Source organism: Pipistrellus hanaki, assembly GCF_964339955.1.
Source record: "Pipistrellus hanaki genome assembly, chromosome: 5".
Lineage (NCBI taxonomy): Eukaryota > Metazoa > Chordata > Mammalia > Chiroptera > Vespertilionidae > Pipistrellus > Pipistrellus hanaki.
The window spans coordinates 31978981-31997400 of record NC_140507.1 but is presented as its reverse complement, the minus strand read 5'-3'; the positions used below and the strand labels follow the sequence as shown (position 1 = coordinate 31997400).

Sequence of the window (18420 nt, the reverse complement as noted above, 5' to 3'; positions counted from 1 at the left end):
AGTTGGAACCCTAACTGCCAGGTAATGATGTGTAAAGCAAATATTAACGTGGGTTAAAAATGCTAATACTCCTCCCTTGTTTTGAACAGGCACAGAAATTCTTGGCAAGTCAGTTCGTATTATATTCTCCACGTTAGGAGTGTGCACATTTTTTGCAGTCGGCTACATGCTGCTGCCACTGTTTGCTTACTTCATCAGAGACTGGCGGATGCTGCTGCTGGCGCTGACCGTGCCGGGGCTGCTGTGCGTCCCGCTGTGGTGGTGAGTGTGGCTCAGCCCCAGACAGCCCCTGCTGCTGGCCAGCACAGCCTGGAGCCACAGCCTGGAGCTGACCCTGGTGTGATCTCACTGACGCTGGCGGGGCTGGGCCTCGGAGCCCAGAGGCTGCTCTCCTGGCTGGGTGGGTCTGTGTGCTGGGGTTCGATTCTCCTCTGTCCCACAAAGCACCCTCCCCAGGAAATCCAGCCTTTCCCCTCCCCAGTCTTGTCTGCTGTTGGTGGTGGTTTTTATTTGTGAGGTGGTCTCGTTGGGGTTTGTTGTTTAGAACTCCATCACTGCCCCTCCCGCCCCAGGTGTTCTGACACTTTTCTCTAGCAGCTCTCCTCCTCCCTGTGGGCTCACCTGGTGGAGTTTCTGTCCTCGGCCTCTGAGGAGCGCCCATGTATCCGCTTTGTCTAGGAGGGCGAGGGCGGTACTTTCCTTCAATGAGTTGTCAGAGAAATGACCTCTTCTCTCCTCCCTCCACCCGCCAACCCCATTTTGACACATGAGTATGGGAACCACACAATCACAAAATCACTAGCCCTAGGTTTTGCCCTTTATGGTTGTTATGGTTATGGTTATGTGAGAGAGCAAATTAAGAAAAAATGGAATCTGGTCGAGCCATACCCTTTTTGGGGAGTCCCCATTTCTTTGGTTTTTCACATGTAAGCAAGAGGAAAGGGGATTTCTTCCATCGCTGGGTCTGGCTCTCTCTCTCTTTCTTTTTCTTTTTCTCTCTCAATTCTTTTTTGTTTGGTTTCAGGACATCGAAATCAAATCTCCCAGTAGTGCCATGGTCAATGTAGTTCAGCGGTTAGAATGTTGGCCCATGCACCAACGGTTTTCAGCTTTAATTCCCAGTCAAGGGCAGGTACCTAGGTTGCAGGTTCGGTCCCCCGGATTCAGTTGGGGAGTGTGCGGGAGGCAATTGATGTGTGTCTCTCACATTCCTGTCTCCCCCTTTCCCCCCCTCTCTCCCTTCCACTCTCTCTAAAAATCAATGGAAAAATATCCTCAGATGAAGATGAACAACAGCAACTAAAACCTCCCAGCAGTGACTGGTTTTATCGAACTGAGTGCTACCTCCTTGCACACAGTGAATGCTTCTGGGACTCACACTGTAGACCCGCCTCCTGGCGGCCCTGTCCGGTGGACACGCTGCTGGAGAGGTGCCTGGAAGTCCGTTATCGTGCTGCCAGGGTGATGCAGCCATAGAGGCTGATAGGTAGCACATGTTGGCCTGGTTGAACCAGATGGCTCAGGTTGGACCCACTCCAAGCTACTATCTCCTTATGACCTCTGCGACTCGATGGTTTACCAGTGTAAGTTTTTGGCGTGGGTGTGCATAGGAGGAGAGAGCACCTTTTCCCCCTATTTCCCTGGAATTTGAGGGACAGTGTGTTAAAGGTTAGCTACTATTCTGATTCGGAGGTTCCACCTGGAGCCCAGTCGGATGGTCAGGAAAGCTTATGGTGAACACGGGCAGGCCATCATCTACACAGCTCTGCCTCCAAGGAGAGTGGGGGCAAGTTTCTGGAAGAGGAGTCACCATCACCACCATCATCATCATCACCCCCTCTAGCCACAACTCCTTGCTCACTGAATCCAGTGTGAATGCTTTTGTGACCCAGTGCTCTCTGAAGGCACAAGATTATTCATAGGTTATTTTCTGCCTCTTCAGGGGAATGATTTTAATAATTGATGTTCCCTGGCTCTCATCCTTTTTGCATAAGAGACCAGTACTTTTAACATATGTTATAATCAAACTTATAACTGTATACTTCTACGAGAGAGAGAGAGAGAGAGAGAGAGAGAGAGAGAGGAACTAAAAATTAGAATGGTCCTGATTGACTAAGAGATTAGTAGGGATTTTAATTTGTGGGACTTGCATCTTTCCCTTGGACCAAATAGCACAGAAGAAATAACTCTGATAGGCCAGCCCCTTGAGTGTCCAGCTGAGAAGGCCCATCCCATGAGGAGGGAGCGGCCTCATTCCTTCTTGCCCTCAGGAGAGCCCTATCTCCTGCTCCCACTGGCTGGCCTGGGAGTGCTCCTGGCTGTGGACACCCTGTTCAGGGCCAGCACCGCCCCACACAGACGCAGGTCAGGGCCAGCACAGACACGCTGCGTGCTGGTCCCGCAGGGTTAAAACAACAGTCTCACCATTTTCCTACAAAAACAAAATCACTTTATCCTGAACATCTTGTCCTTACGGGCGGGCCTTCCTGGAGCGATGCTGGAACCACGGGCTGGGGTGGTGTGGGGATGCTTCTGGCTGCTGGGCTCTCTGCTCCCCGCCAGTAAGTGACACAGACTCCCCAGCAGCCCCGCCCCTGCGCACTGTGAATTAACACTACAGAGAGACTGTCGGTACAACCTCGAGTGGTGCTCCAATGACTTCTTAAGTGATCAGCTACCCTTGGTTCTTCCTACCCCAAAGCCCACGCAGTTCAGCGGTAGGGACTGCAGTCAGCCTGGGTACGTGGGCTGGAAGTGGGAGGGGAGCAGAGTCACTGCAGGTGGCTTGGGGGTTTTTTACATTCCAAGTTCCCTTTAAAAGGCTTGTTTGCCCACAAGTTTGAATGGAGTATGTGATAGAGGGTGGGGAGGGAGCCCACAGATGCAGCATGGGGAAAGCTTTGCAATATCCAGCTGCCCAAACGTTAGGACTGAGGCCAGTGATGCCCTCAGGGCCTGGAGTAAGAAAGACGGGATATTTTTAAAAACAACCCTGTTTTTAAAACTGCTCAGAAGCCAAAGTGTCCATGATGTACACAGTGGCTGTAAGACCCCTAATTCTGCACGAAGACAGTAGTCACTAGCCGCATGCTGCTTTTTAAATTAAAATTGGTTAAAAACAAATGAAATTAAAATTCACTTCCTCAGTCACACTAGCTCAATATGAGCTGCCCGTGGTTAGAGGCTATTGTACTGGACAGCCCAGCTCTGGTGACTGAAGGCCAGTGACCTGGCATCATCACGGTTGCAACGGGGACCACGAAAGGGCATCTTCTGAAAACTGCCCACTGGGTTCAGTTTCCCACCATCGTGCTGGGAGGCTGGGACAGGGAGCTGGGGTTGGCTATTTGATCAGCTGTCTTTTGCTCTGAGATCATCCCTCTTGAGGCTTCAGAGGGGCCCATTTAAGTAGAGGAGGCCTCTGTACCTGCTACACGCAATTTACTTTCTAAGTACTGATGACTAGGTAAGGAAAACAAGGCCCGGCAATGAAAGTGGCTAAGAGATGCTAAGAAATGAAAATTGGAAAGCAATTTTAAAATATAAATAAACGTGTGCATGATAAAAATAAATAGAAAAAGGAAAAAAAAATAGAAACATTAGGAAAGAAGTCAACCGTGTTTGACTATTAATTAAAACGTAGTGAGATTGTATAATTTTTAAAATTAACTTTTTAGACATAAAAAAAAAAAGACAACATTGGCTGTCTCCCCAAAGCTGGTTTGGGGGCTCACTGACCCAGGAATCTGTGGAAGTGGAGGAGGACAGCCCACAGGAGGAGTCAGGGCACCCACCTTCTCCTCTGAGGAGCACAGGTGCCCTGGCCGTCCTCACACAGAGACCGGAGCGCAGCACCAGCTGGCGCTCCAGGGAGCGTCCTAGGGACGGACACACAGAGATGCTGGGCTGTGTTTCTCTTTAAGAGCCACCCTTGGCTGTCAAGTTGTTGATGGCCGTCTCCAGCTCCCCTGGCTTAAACCCTTGCACAGTTAACGTTATACCTTACACTGCTCCTGGCTTCAAATACAACCGATGGTCAGTCTTGTGATTTGTTCAGAACGCTGAAACGTGAAGGTGCTTTTATTTATTCCTATAATCAATGGAAATATTATGAGGCCTCAGCTTTTAAAAAAAAAAATCTAGAATTTTACAAAATAAAAATTATTTGGGGAACAATTTATGGTTAAGAGTATTCAAACCCTGCCTTTGTGAAGAATTATAAACCATTGAAAATGGATTCTAGGTTTATTCCTGAATCTCCACGGTGGCTGATATCCCAGAGAAGGTTTGGCGAGGCTGAAGCTATCATCCAAAGAGCTGCAAAAATGAACAAGGTAGCGGTCCCGGCGGTGATTTTTGACCCTGTGGAGGTAAGCATTTGCAGATGTTTTCTCTTGAGGTCAGTCACACATTCTTGTTCTTAATGGAATTTAATTCGATGTATTTTGAGTGCCCACCCAGTAGCAGGCTCTGTCCAAGGCCTTAGAGACACAACAATGATTAAATTCTGAGATAAAACCCAAACCATGAAGAGATGTGTGTGAATTAAATGCTATAAAATATGTAAACTGGTTAGCATAGAGCAAGTGTTAACTAAACATTAGTTCCCTTCCTTTTTGTAAGTTCATCTCCAACTTTTTATTGGTATTGCTTCATTCTGGTGAATATATATATATATATATATATATATATATATATATATATATATATATATATATGAAGCCTGGTGCACGAAATTCATGCCCTGCGGGGGAGGGGTGTCCCTCAGTCCTCAGGGATTCCTGTGGGAGCAGGCCTAAACCGGCAGGCGGACATCCCTCTCACAATCCAGGACCACTGGCTCCTAACCGCTCGCCTTTCTCCCTGCCATGAGGCACATTGGACCTGAACTGGATGGGTCCATGAGGGAAAGGGAGCTTGTGCTTTCCCGAGGCCCAGTCACCTCCCCTCTCACCTCCCAGGTAGAGTCCTCTTTAGGAGGTTCTGCAGAGCCCTGCTCAGGATGGCGATGAGAGTCTGCCAGATGCTCATGCTAGCCACATGCCCATTTCTCAGGAGAGGAAACTGAGGTACAGAGAAGTTAAGTAGTTTCCCCAGGATCACACAGCTAGAAGTCTCACCAGATCTCTCCAGTGCCAAAGGGCGTGCACTTACCTGACATGAGGAGCAGTGGTGTTAAGTTGGACAGGAAAGAATGAAAAGTGGTATCATTTGGAAAGCAGTCTCAAGCTTCTCAGATGTCCTTTCTGAAGAATCTCCAACTTGCTTGGTGCCTGGTCCAAAGGCATTTTGGTGGCTCCACACAGGCCAAGCATGAGCCCTGGATACTAACCCCAGGAAAGTGCAATTAAGCAGGTTCCGGTGGGACCCAGCAACCTGCAATTTCACAAGGACCCTGTGGCAGCACCAACTGTCAGCACAGGCTGACTCGGGGTCCCACCTGTGCGTGGCACCACTCCCAGGGCCCTCCGGGTTCCCTCCAGCTGTGCAGGGCTCTGCTTGGTGGTCGTCACAGAGCTCCCAGTCGTGCAGAAGAAACCAGGTGATATGCCTGTGAGCTGCGTGAGGAGGCGTCTGATGACTCCTGAAAGAAGGATGCTAATATCTGGGGAGCACCAGCTACAAAGGTGGGCTGGCGCCCGCACTTCTTTTATCATAGAAGCTCCTTCCTCAGCCTCATTGATCACACACCACAGGGCCACAACATCCTTGCACTTTATCCCAAAGAGCTCCCCCACCTCAGAGTCTTGTAACTTTTTAGCTTTAATGCTAATAAGCTTGGCTATCTAGATTCCTAACATATGGCAAGCTAACATTAGTAAATTAAAAGTGAAGGAGGGCTCAGAGGGAAGGTGGGGAGGGTGGGAAGAGATTAACCAAAGAATTTACATGCATAGCCATGGACATAGTGTGGTGAAAACCTGGGGTAAGGGGCAGGGGCAGGCTAGAAGGCGTCAGTGAGGGAAAATGCGGGGACATATATAATCTTTCAACAATAAAGTTTTTTTTGTATATTTTTTAAGTAAAGGAGGGGAGCCCATTGACAATAGTAAGAAATTGCCACTCACCACTAACAGCTAGCATCTTCTCAGTGGCAAAGTAATAATGTTAACAGTTAAAATGTATTGGGCATTTACGTAGTTCAGGTATATGCTACGCTACATTTAATCTTCTCGCCTCCATATATATCATATATATTGTGGGGACATCAGGATGTCCCTCCAAAATGTATACATACTAACAGCTGGTAGCTCCATTGATGTTTCTTTCTTTTCAGGTTTAACCCATTGGAGTTAATTGCTCAAAGTGTGTATAGTTTTTTTGGGGGCATCCTATTTTACAGAGAAGTGAATGGGGGCTGAGAGAGGATGAATAGTGACTGTCCCAAGGTCCCACAGTTAACTCAAATCTGTTCAAGTCTGTTCTGACTCACAGACCTCGACAAGAAAAGTATAAAAAGCAGACTGGGACCTCAAGGCGTACAGCCCTGCCCACACAAGGATCACAAGGCAGTGTGATTCAGCTGCCCATAGTGATGAGCCTGAGGCAGGGAACGGCTGTGCTGGCAGTTAGGCTTTCTGAAGAGACAGTGGAGCCAACGTTACATATTGTAAAGGCGTCTGTCATAAATTAGCCACAAACATTTTAGTGTTAGAATAAAGTGTCACATATGTACATGCTTGATTTCTAAGCATATTCAAGGTAAAGTGCATAAGTTTTTGCCATGCTGTCATGGCCAAAGATACTTCCTCACTAGCTCTTAATCTTATGGTTATTTGCATTATTTTAGCTACAGGAGCTAAAACCCCTGAAGCAGGAGAAAATTTACATTCTGGACCTGTTCAGGAAAAGAAATATTGCCATGATAACCACTATGTTTATACTGTTATGGTAAGTAATAAGTGATCTGCAAGTGTGATATACAGCACATAAGTATATGACTTATTTTCTTTAGTTCAGGGGAACATCAGGACAAGGTCTAGGTCTGCATGAGACAAAATAAAAATTATCCTATATAGCCCTAATTGGTTTGGTTCAGTGGATAATTGGCCTGCAGAATCAAGGGTCCCAGGTTCGATTCAGGTCAAGGACATTTACCTTGGTTGCAGGCACATCCCTAGTAGGGAGTGTGCAGGAGGCAGCTGATCAATGTTTCTCTCTCATTGATGTTTCTAATTATCCCTCTCCCCTCCTCTCTGTAAAATATCAATAAAATATATGTTTTAAAGAAATTCTCCTATATAATAAAGAGGTAATATGCAAATTGACCACCACACCAACACACAAGATGCTCCCCCTCATGTGGACACAAGATGGTCACCATAAGATGGCCAGTAGGGGAGAGCAGTTGTGGGCGATCAGGCCTGCAGGGGAGGGCAGTTGGGGGTGACCGGGCCTGCAGGGGAAGGCAGTTAGGACAATTGGGCTGGCAGGGGAGCAGTCAGGCTGGCAAGGGAGTGGTTAGGGGGTGATCAGGCATGCAGGTAGAAGCAGTTAGGGGCAATCAGGCAGGCAGGGAGTGGCTGGGAACCAGCAATCCTGGATTATGAGAGGGATGTCGGACATCCCTTGAAGGGTCCCAGATTGAAGAGGGTGCAGGCTGGATTGATGGACACACACACACACACACACACACACCCGGCCCCCCCTCCCCCGTGCATGAATTTTATGCACCGGGCCTCTAGTTTATATATATAAAAGGCTAATATGCTAAGTGTCCAACCATCCAATCTGTCACTATGACATGCACTGATCACCAGGGGGCATATGCTCAATGCAGGAGCTGACGTGATGCACACTGGCCATATTCAGAGAAATGGCACCACAGACCTGGAACCCACAAAGCAATACTTGGCTCCCCCCGAGTGGGACACAGGCCCCACCATCACCTCAGAGTGATACCCCACCAAATTGCATCTGTCATGTAGCAAAGCCCAGCTTCCTCTCCCTAATGACTAGCCTCCTTGCAGTTTGTTCAGCCCAGGAAAACGACTTGCTTTATAGCCAGATGCAAACATTTTACACTTTAACCAAATGTCTGTGAATCATTTCCCCATACCTTATTTCATTTGATCCTCACCGAAGTCCTGGAGTATGTAGATAGGAGAGTTTGTAGAATCCTTTTCTTTTCGTTAGCTGGAAAACAAAGATTTAGAAAGCTTAGAAACTTGACCCAACTGAAAAGAAGTAAGAAATGGTGTACCTTGAAAATGACTTCAGGTTTTCTCGCTGTGCAGAATATTGTCAAACACTGCTGCAGTTAACCCTTTGTTTTCCCTGCGTGATCTACAATAATAATATGCTTCATGTTGATATTTATTGCTGTGTTGCTGACAATTACCTGAAAGAGAATTTTGGGTGCTTCACTGACTGGAAAAAAGTTTAGCTGCATCAGAAAGCAGGTCTAATTAAGCAAGTTTATTCTATATCTATAAAAGGGTAAGTTGACTCACATAGGCATGATACATACAAAGCTCTCGCTAGCGCCAATTGTATGCCTGTGTTTCAATCTGTCATTGTCGATCATGAATTTGGTTGACACCTTTCTTATAGAGCGATATTGAAATATTTCTTCTAATTAATTTCCTTTCAATGTGTATGAATTCGAGCACTGGGCCACTAGTAAAATTTTAAGTTATTTGGAGATGCCTCAATTCAATTCATGGAACTGGATACCAAAAAAGTAAATCACAGGGAACAATAAAGTCTGCTGTACTGTGGCCCACAGGGAAAGGGTCCCTCCATTTGGGATTAATGATGTCCTTGGTGCCTGAAGCCAAGATGCTAATTCAGCTCCTATTTCCTGAAGCTGTACTGGCAATTGAACAGGGAGATAAGAATAACCTGAATCCCTACTGCCTAGATTGGAGTTTGTTTTTGTTTTTAAATAATCCTCACTCTCTGAGACCATCTGGAATTCTGTAACAGAGAGGACTAGACAGAAGCGCTCCAGCCATGAAGACAGAAGAGACAATTCAGAGATGGAAGATGCTGACGACGCCTCAGCATACCAACAGACAACAGCTACGGGTTGCTGAAGGATGCCCAGGACCAAACCAGAGACAGGCTGACCTGCATTACCACCATTTGTCCACCAACCAGATCTGAAATATCATGGCTGGCATGTACACATAGGGAACTATCTGGCATTGAAATTGGGATGCAAAAGAACTGTTGGCCCAGAAAGGAACTCACTACAGACTGATTCATTTGCCTCTCAGCATAACCATTATTGCTTGTTGCAGTTTAGGTTCTTACAAGGGTATTTCTTGGATCACATGATCTCACACATCTAGAGGAAATAATGAACAACACAAACAGACCCAGAGAAAGAGAACCAGCGATCAGACTCTCAAACCTCAGAGGGAAAGTAAGGGAGGATGGGGGTAAGGGGAAGAGATAAACCAAAGGACTTGTGTGCATACATATGGGCCTAGCCAGTGGCCATGGACAATGGGGGTTGGGGGGGGGGGCATATCTAGGGAGGGGTTTGGGATGGGAATGGGGGAATAAGGACAATTATGTGAGACCATAATCAATAAAAAATATATAAATAAATAAATAATCCTCACTGGAATATATGTTTATTGATTTTAGAGAGGGGGATGGAGCGGGGGGGGGGGGGGGGGGCGGGGGGAGAGATTGAAACTTATGGGTCCCAACTGGGGATCGAATCTGCAACCTAAGTACATGCCCTGACTGGGAATTGAACCCAAAACCTTTTGGTGTACAGGACAATGTGCCAACCAACTGAGCCACCTGGCCAGGGACCAGATTGGGGTTTTGACAAGCTATATATTTATTAGAGACCCAGTGCACAGGGAGGAGGGGGGCCCTTAGCCAGCCTGCACCCTCTCCAATCCAGGACTCCTCAGGGGATGTCCAATTGCCTCTTGCAATCTGGGACCGCTGGCTCCTAACTGCTCGCCTGCCTGCCTGCCTGCCTGATTGCCCCTAACCCCCCTGCTTGCCTGCCTGATTGCCCCTAATCACCTCTGCCTGCCTGCCTGCCTGATTGCTCCTAACTGCTCCCCTGCTGGCCTGATTGCCCCTAACTGCCTCTGCTTTACCCTGCACCCATGACCTAGATTCCCTCTCTCTGGCCAGCCACAGACACCCAGGCCCTGGGCTGGCTTCCCTCAGGCCAGCCACAGCTTCAGGGGACTGTGTGTGGGTGGTTTAGCCTGGGCCAAAGCCACAGGCACCCAGGGCCTCGGGGTGGGAGGCTTGTCCCTCTCCCGGGTCACAGCCTGGCTGGTCCCCATTCCTCTCTCAAGCTCATTTGTGCCTGGCTGGTCCCCATTCCTCTCTCCTAGTGTTGAGTGCCTGAGCCATTACTTCGTGAGGGTGTGATGACTATTTGTACATTAGCTCTTTATTATATAGGTATTTAAAAATATGTTTTTATTGATTTGAAAGAGGAAAGGTGGGGGAGAGAGAGAAAGAGAAACATCAATGATGAGAGAGAATCATTGATTGGCTGCTTCCTGCATGCCCCACACTGAGGATCAAGCCTGCACCCCTGGGCATGTGCCCTGACAGGGAATCAAACCGTGATCTCCTGTTTCATAGGTTGACGTTCAACCACTGAGCCACACTGGCAGGCTACCAAGTAATTTTAAGGCATCGAAATAATGAATTGACTAGTTTTAATAATATATCTGCCAAGAAATGAGGAAGAAGAAAAAAAATGCTTATCCCATGATGGCAACAGAAAGAAAGATGATTGTCATAACTAGTAGGTTCAGACTGCAGCTAGTCTATTTTTAGGGCCATCCCGTTTTGCAGTTCGAGGAAACCGATGACAGAGCATATGACTGAATTAATCAAATGTGTCCAGGCACCTGGCTTTCCTCCCTTACTGCAGGCCTCCTTAGTTCTCACCTGCCAGCATGGTCACTGGTTTTTATCTAAGCTGCTCTTATTACCAAATGTGAGAATCACTAAGATTCCTAGAGAGGCCAAAACCGGTTTGGCTCAGTGGTAGAGGGTCAGTCTGCGGACTGAGAGGTCCCAGGTTCGATTCCGGTCAAGGGCATGTACGTTGGTTGCGGGCACATCCCCGGTAAGGGGTGTGCAAGAGACAGCTGGTCAATGTTTCTCTCTCATTGACGTTTCTAGCTCTCTATTTCTCTCCTTTCCTCTCTGTAAAATATCAATAAAATATATTTTTTTTAAAAAGATTCCTAGAGAGATCAAAGTTAATTTTTGTTGTATTTTGCAATAGCCCTGTGCTACCCAACCTAATAAAGTATGCATAGAAATCTCCAACAGTGTCCTGAAAAGATTCTTCAGATATCCTCTGCTTTCATTCATCTGAATAACAAGCAAACTTCTGCACAGGGAAGCCTGCATAGGGCAGTGATTTTTCCAGAGAAGCTTTTCCGTGGATGTTAACTGTAATTACAGGATATATGGCGTGCACTTCATGATACTTGGAAGCATTATGGGTCTCCACTCTTTTCCCTAAAGTGAGTTTTACTAAATCTCTTGGAATTTACTATAAGTGGATCCCACAGTATTACCTATGTTTCTCCTCCTTCTTCCTGTTTCTCCCCGCCCCCCCCCCCCCTTGGTAAGAATGAAGCCTGGATTTTATGTTCACTGACATGACTGATATACATTCTTTCTTCAGATAGTAGCTCTAAGGGAATGAAGATGTACAAACTGTTCGGGAAATATTGAAATGTAAAATTAACTAGACCAGAGTAGGTGTTGTTGTGTACTGGTATATCTAGACTTATGCTGTCCAATAGAACTTTTTACAGTGGTGAAAAAGGTTTTATCTGTGTTGTCCACTGTAGTAGCCACTAGCCACATGTGGCTATTAAGCAATTGAAGTGTCACTGATGCAATGGAGGAACTGATTCTTTGATTTTTTTCTTTCAAGTTTTTTTATTGTTGTTGTTAATCCTTACCCAATGAGATTCCTCCATTAATTTTTTTTTTTTAACTTTAGGTTCTTTTTTTTTTTTTTAATATATTTTATTGTTTTTTTACAGAGAGGAAGAGAGAGGGATAGAGAGTTAGAAACATCGATGAGAGAGAATCATCAATCAGCTGCCTCTTGCACATACCCTACTGGGGATGTGCCCGCAACCAAGGTACATGCCCTTGACCGGAATCAAACCCGGGACCTTTCAGTCCGCAGGCCGACGCTCTATCCATTGAGCCAAACCGGTTTCGGCTGATTTTTTTTTTTTTTTTTTAGAGAGAGTGGAAGGGAGGGGAGAGACAGAGAGAGAAGCATCGTTGTGAGAGAGACACATCAATAAGTTACCTCCTGCAAGCAACTTGACCAGGGATGGGAATCTAGCCTGCAACTGAGGTATGTGTTCTTGACCGGAATTGAACCCGAGACCCTTCAGTCTGCGATCCAATGCTCTATCCACTGAACCAAACCGGTCAGGGCTGATTTTATTTAATTTTAATGTATTTACTTTTAAAAGGCCATATGTAGTTAGTGGCTACTTATAGGAAAACAGAATCTAGACAATTTCTTGACCATTATGAAAGTTTAGAGTGATTCATGCCATCCTCTTATCACTTTTTTCTTTTTTTTTTTTTAGGATGCTAACCTCTGTCGGTTACTTTGCTCTGTCTCTCGACTCTCCTAATTTACATGGAGATGCCTACCTGAACTGTTTCCTCTCTGCCCTGATCGAAGTTCCAGCTTACATCACGTCCTGGCTGCTCCTGCGAACCCTGCCCAGGCGGTATATCATCGCTGGAGTGCTGTTCTTGGGAGGAGGCGTGCTTCTCTTAATTCAACTGGTACCTGCAGGTAAGAAGCTAACCAACAGTGACAGCTTAACAGAAGAGACCTACACCTTGACTTGGTCTAGTTACTGGTCACTGCTCCCTGTTTATGTAGCCTTCCCATCATATACCATTCATAAGCCAATTAGACAAAGGATAGCGTCTATGTGATTTCCAGTGTTCAAAACAACACCCTCAAACAGATGAGTCAGCCTTGGAGAGTTGGAAATTATTACCTGAAAAGGAAAAATAACGCTCCCAGTCATCCCTGATGTAGAAACCTTCACCCAAACCCTCAAGCCTCTTTCTTGAAGACACAATCCTGATTCCCAATTTCTTGGTAATTTCTAACCTTTATTTGAGGTGCATATTCAAGTGTAAGAGTTAGTAGTTCATGCCAGTTCCAGTATAAATTCAGTGATTTTTTTTTAGAGTCTGTAATGTTTTAGTTAGAGAGCACACAGAACAACCTAAACTGATAAACAAAAATAGATCCAGATATATAGAAGCATCAAACAGACAGTCAAACCTCAGAGGGAAGGCAGGGGAAGGTGGAAGGGGGGAGGGTGAAAGATCAACCAAAGGAATATATATTTCTTAATAATACTAAACAGGATAGAAAGCATTGGTCCTTCTCGTTGAAAATTAAACTTAACTATATTAACATGCTAGCGACTTACCATGAAAGTGCTGTAACAAGTAAAAGTGGACGCAGGTCACTTAGTATGTAAAAGATCTACCAGGGGTCTTCAAACTTCGGCCCGCGGGCCACATGCGGCCCACAGAGGAGTCTGATCCGGCCCGCCAGGTTTTTTGGGCAGTGAGCGCAGCCGAGGTGTTACAGTAGGAATTAGTAGTTCATATAGTCCGGCCCTCCAGCTCTCTGAGGGACCGTGATCTGGCCCCCACTTTAAAAAGTTTGAGGACCCCTGAGTAGAGCCAAGCACAAGGCAACCCCTCACTCTCCATCTTTGTCCATGTCATTTTTTAAAACATTTGAAGAAAAAGTGTTATTTAGGGAATATCTCTACATTGTGAAAAACACACTCCTTCAAGCAAAGAGAACCGTAAAAGCTACTGAGTTGAGAACATATCACTTTGAAAGCACCTCTGTTTACACTGGGTCTCTTCTCCAGATTACAACTTCTTGTCCATCGGCATGGTGATGTTAGGGAAATTCGGGGTCACCTCTGCCTTCTCCATGCTGTACGTCTTCACTGCAGAGCTCTATCCCACGCTGGTCAGAAACATGGCTGTGGGCGTCACCTCCATGGCCTCCAGAGTGGGCAGCATCATCGCTCCCTACTTCGTGTACCTCGGTGAGACACAACTCACTGATCTGTTCTTTTCTTAAATGTAAAAGTAATATGTTTTCGCTGCATAGAAAGTACTGAAAAAAGTACAAGTTTATGTCTTCTCTCTCAGTTCCCCGAATCATACCCCTAGAAGTAATTAATATTAACAGTTTGGTGAGTAGCGCTTCCAATATTTTGTGTGTGTGTGTGTGTGTGTGTGTGTGTGTGTGTGTGTATTAACACATAAACAAAATTATATATATACATTGAGTGGCCAGATTATTATAATCTTTGAACACATAATAATCTGGCCACTCAGTGTATATCCTATTGATATATAATAAAAGGCTAATATGCAAACTGTCCCCTTGACCAGGAGTTCGACCAGCAGGCAGGCTGGCCAACTGCCCATGTCCCCTCCCCCTGGTCAGGCTGGTTGAACTCTACCAATGCATGAATTCATGCACTGGGCCTAATACACACACACACACACACACACACACACACACACACACACACACACTGAGTGGCCAGATTATTATGCATTCAGAGATCATAATAATCTGGCCACTCGGTATATATTTATATCCCCAAAGAATATAAGAATTCTCAGGATAGGTACACTCAATTCTTACAGAGAAACATTTTATGCATCCTCTGTACAGCTGCCCTAAATAACACCCAAGAAAACACATTATTATATAGAATTGTGTCATTTCCCTTTGTTCTTCCCTGTACTTTCAAATCATGCTCATATAGTCAAACGGTGGGCCACTGATACATAAAAAATGGAGAAGTCTAAGACTTCCTATTTCACAAGCACTACTCCTGTTAGTGACTCATTGTTGCTTTTTTTGTCAAATAAAATTCTTGGGTGTGTTGTTCCTCTATAATCTCTCTGTGCAGATGGGGAGCAAAATAAAGATCTGTTATTCTCCTGAGTGACATTGTATAAAGAAGAGATGAAGTGGTTCTTCCAATTATATATAAAACCAAGACATAAATTCTGCAAAAAAAAAAAAAAAGAAAGAAAGAAAGAAAAAAGAAAGAAAGAGAAACCAGAGCACTGCTTTCACAGTGCCTAACTTTTTTATTATTATTATTATTATTGGATTGAACATATTACTTGGATTTTTTTTCCAGTCCATTGACTTCATGGACCTCACTATCCACTGCAGCCTACTGCCTTTGTTCAAAGCAAAGGTCACACCAGTCTTGATAGCCAGTACCTGTCCCTGCACCAGGCTGGTCATCCTCTTTCCTCTTAAGGTCCTCCCATTCTCTCTCCTCCAGTTACCTACATCTTCAGAGGAGAACTTTGCTATTTCTACCAAAGGAACATGATCATATAGCAGCTTAGAGAATACCAGTTGACATGAGAGACCTTCAGATAATGCAAAACAAATCGCGTATTTTGCTTACTTTTTAACTTCAGAAAATGCTCCAGTTTAAAACTGCTGTCAAGTACTGCTTGCCACATTTACAAAATGATGCTCGAAAGCTTCTGGAGAATCCCTTTTTCTAACACTGTCCCGTGCCTTACAGGTGCTTACAACAAAGCTCTGCCCTACATCCTCATGGGCAGCCTGACCATCCTGATCGGAATCATCACCCTGTTTTTCCCTGAAAGTTTTGGAATGGCTCTACCGGAGTCCTTAGAGGACATGCAGAAAGTTAAATGGTAAGTGGAACTTTTAAAAAATGGTACAAAATGTCTCAGAAAGAATAAATATGCAAGAATAGCTAGGGAGAGTAGCTTTGTCATTATAATAAAGTGTATTATGAAGCAGTGGTAGTGAAAACAATGTGCTAATGGTATAGGAATAGAAATCACTGGAATAGAATTTGAATTAAACCCAAGAAAATATGAGAATTCTGTATATGATAAAAAGTAGAAATTCAAAAGCAGTGAGGAAACATTAGATTATTCAGTAGAAGATATTAGAACATTCAGCTAGCCATTTTATTTTATTTTTTAAATTATTTTTTAATATATTTTATTGATTTTTCACAAAGAGGAAGAGAGAGGGATAGAGAATTAGAAACATCGATGAGAGAGAATCATCAATCAGCTGCCTCTTGCACACCCCCTACTGGGGATGTGCCCGCAACCAAGGTACATGCCCTTGACCGGAATCGAACCCGGGACCTTTCAGTCCGCAGGCCGATGCTCTATCCACTGAGCCAAACCGGTCCCGGCTCAGCTAGCCATTCTAGATAAATAAAAATTTGAGTCCTGCTTCAAAATGCATCCATATAAATTCCTGAAAGATTAAAAGTTGTAGCCTAAAAATGTAAAATCTTTGCTGAAACCGGTTTGGCTCAGTGGATAGAGCGTCAGACTGCAGACTGAAAGGTCCCGAGTTCGATTCCAGTCAAGGGCATGTACCTTGGTTGCGGACACATCCCCAGTAGGGGGTGTGCAAGAGGCAGCTGATCGATGGTTCTCTCTCATCGATGTTTCTAACTCTCTATCCCTCTCTCTTTTTCTTCTCTGTAAAAAATCAATAAAATATTTATTTTTTAAAAATGTAAAATCATAAACATACCAGAAGAAAAGTATTTTTATAACTTTTGAGAGGGCCTTTCTGAGCATAATCTGAAAAGTAACAAGCCATAAAGGAAAAGATTGATATGGCTAATTATGTGATTTTAGAAATCGTTGGCACAGCAAAAAAGAAACCATAAACAAAGACAAAGGTCAACAAGGCAGGAGGGAAATATTTGCAACATGCAACACAAACTCAGGGCTGGTATACCTAATATACAAAATGCTCTTAGTGATTAGTAGGGGAAAAGACAAACAACTCAATAGGAAAATTTAGCAGAGGTCATGAACAAGCACTTTACAGAAAAGGACTTTTCAGTGGCAGATATACACTGAGTGGCCAGGTTATTATGATCTCTGAACGCATAATAACCTGGTCACTCAGTGTATATCTTATGTAATAAAAGGCTAATAGCCGAAACCGGTTTGGCTCAGTTGGTAGAGCGTCGGTCTGCGGACTGAAAGGTCCCAGGTTTGATTCCAGTCAAGGAATGTACTGCCTCTTGCACACCCCCTACTGGGGATGTGCCCACAACCACATTGGTTGTGGACACATCCCCCGTAGGGGGTGTGCAAGAGGCAGCTGGTCGATGTTTCTCTTTCATCGACGTTTCTAGCTCTCTATCTCTCTCTCTTCCTCTCTGTAAAAAATCAATAAAATATATTTTAATAAATAAATAAATAAAAGGCTAATAGGCAAATCGTCCCCTTGACCAGGAATTCGACCAGTATGCAGGCTGGCCAACTGCCCATGTCCTCTCCCCCTGGCCAGGCTGGCTGGACCTCACCCATGCATGAATTTATGTACTGGGCCTCTAAAATATATATATATATATATATATATATATATATATATATATATATATATATATATATATTTTGAGTTGGCCAGATTATTATGTGTTCAGAGATCATAATAATCTGGCCACTTAGTGTATATATGAAGAAATTATCCACATTAATAAAAATATATCAAATAAAATAATTCAGTATCATTTCTTTGGCTTATGAGATCATGAGGGTTTTTCCTCCTGATACCAACCAATTCTAACACCAACTGGCCTATAATTCAGTTCTAACACTAACTACCTGGAGTTTGCATCAGACTCCACTGGTTTAAAGGCTCAGTCTCCCTTCAGATGTCAGTCACAGGTATCAAGTCCCCCGGTGACTCACACTTCTGTCCCACTTGGCTACAAAGCTGGGTGTTTCCACACACCCGCTCCTGAAGGACGTTTGGTAATCTGCTAGGACAACTCGCAGAATTCAGGAAAACACCTTCCTTACTATTACTGGGTTTATTGTAAAGGATACAAGTGAACAGCCAGATGAAGAGGTGAGAGGGGAGAGGTCCGAAAGGGTCCACAGAGCAGGAAGGAGCTTCTGTCCCTGTGGAGTTGGGGAGTGCCCCAGCCCAGCACAGGGATGTGTTCACCATTCAGAGGCTCTCTGCACCCCACTGTGTAGGGGGTTTTATGGAGGTTCCATCACAGAGACATAGGCATGGTCAATTACTAATCCCTGGAGGTTGGGGGTGGGGTGAAAGTTCCAGTCTTCTCATCGAGACTTGGTTTTTCTGGGGCCAGATCCCATCCTGAAGTTATCTTAGGGGGGGCCCCAGCCAAGAGTCACCTCATTTGAACAAAAGATGTTCCTATTACCCCTATCTCTCAGGAAATCACAAGGGATTTAAGAGTTCTATTGGTAACAGGGACAAAAACCAAATATCTTCCTATGCTATCACAGATTGGCAAACATTTAAAGTAAAGTGGTTTGGTAGGAAGAGTTTAGATTCTAGAATGAGACTGCCTGGCTTCA

At 44.8% G+C, this 18420-nt stretch overlaps 1 protein-coding gene across 1 annotated transcript in view; it reads left to right on the top strand.

Annotated features, from left to right (window-relative positions):
• The window catches only part of SLC22A4 (solute carrier family 22 member 4), a 54167-nt gene that overhangs the window by 26084 nt on the left and 9663 nt on the right, over positions 1-18420 (top strand). Inside the window, exons 4-9 of the mRNA XM_084886637.1 lie at positions 90-261; positions 4244-4370; positions 6791-6891; positions 12570-12784; positions 13896-14078; positions 15600-15735. Coding sequence (XP_084742763.1) covers positions 90-261; positions 4244-4370; positions 6791-6891; positions 12570-12784; positions 13896-14078; positions 15600-15735 — 934 coding nt within the window. The remainder of the gene's footprint in view (positions 1-89; positions 262-4243; positions 4371-6790; positions 6892-12569; positions 12785-13895; positions 14079-15599; positions 15736-18420) is intronic.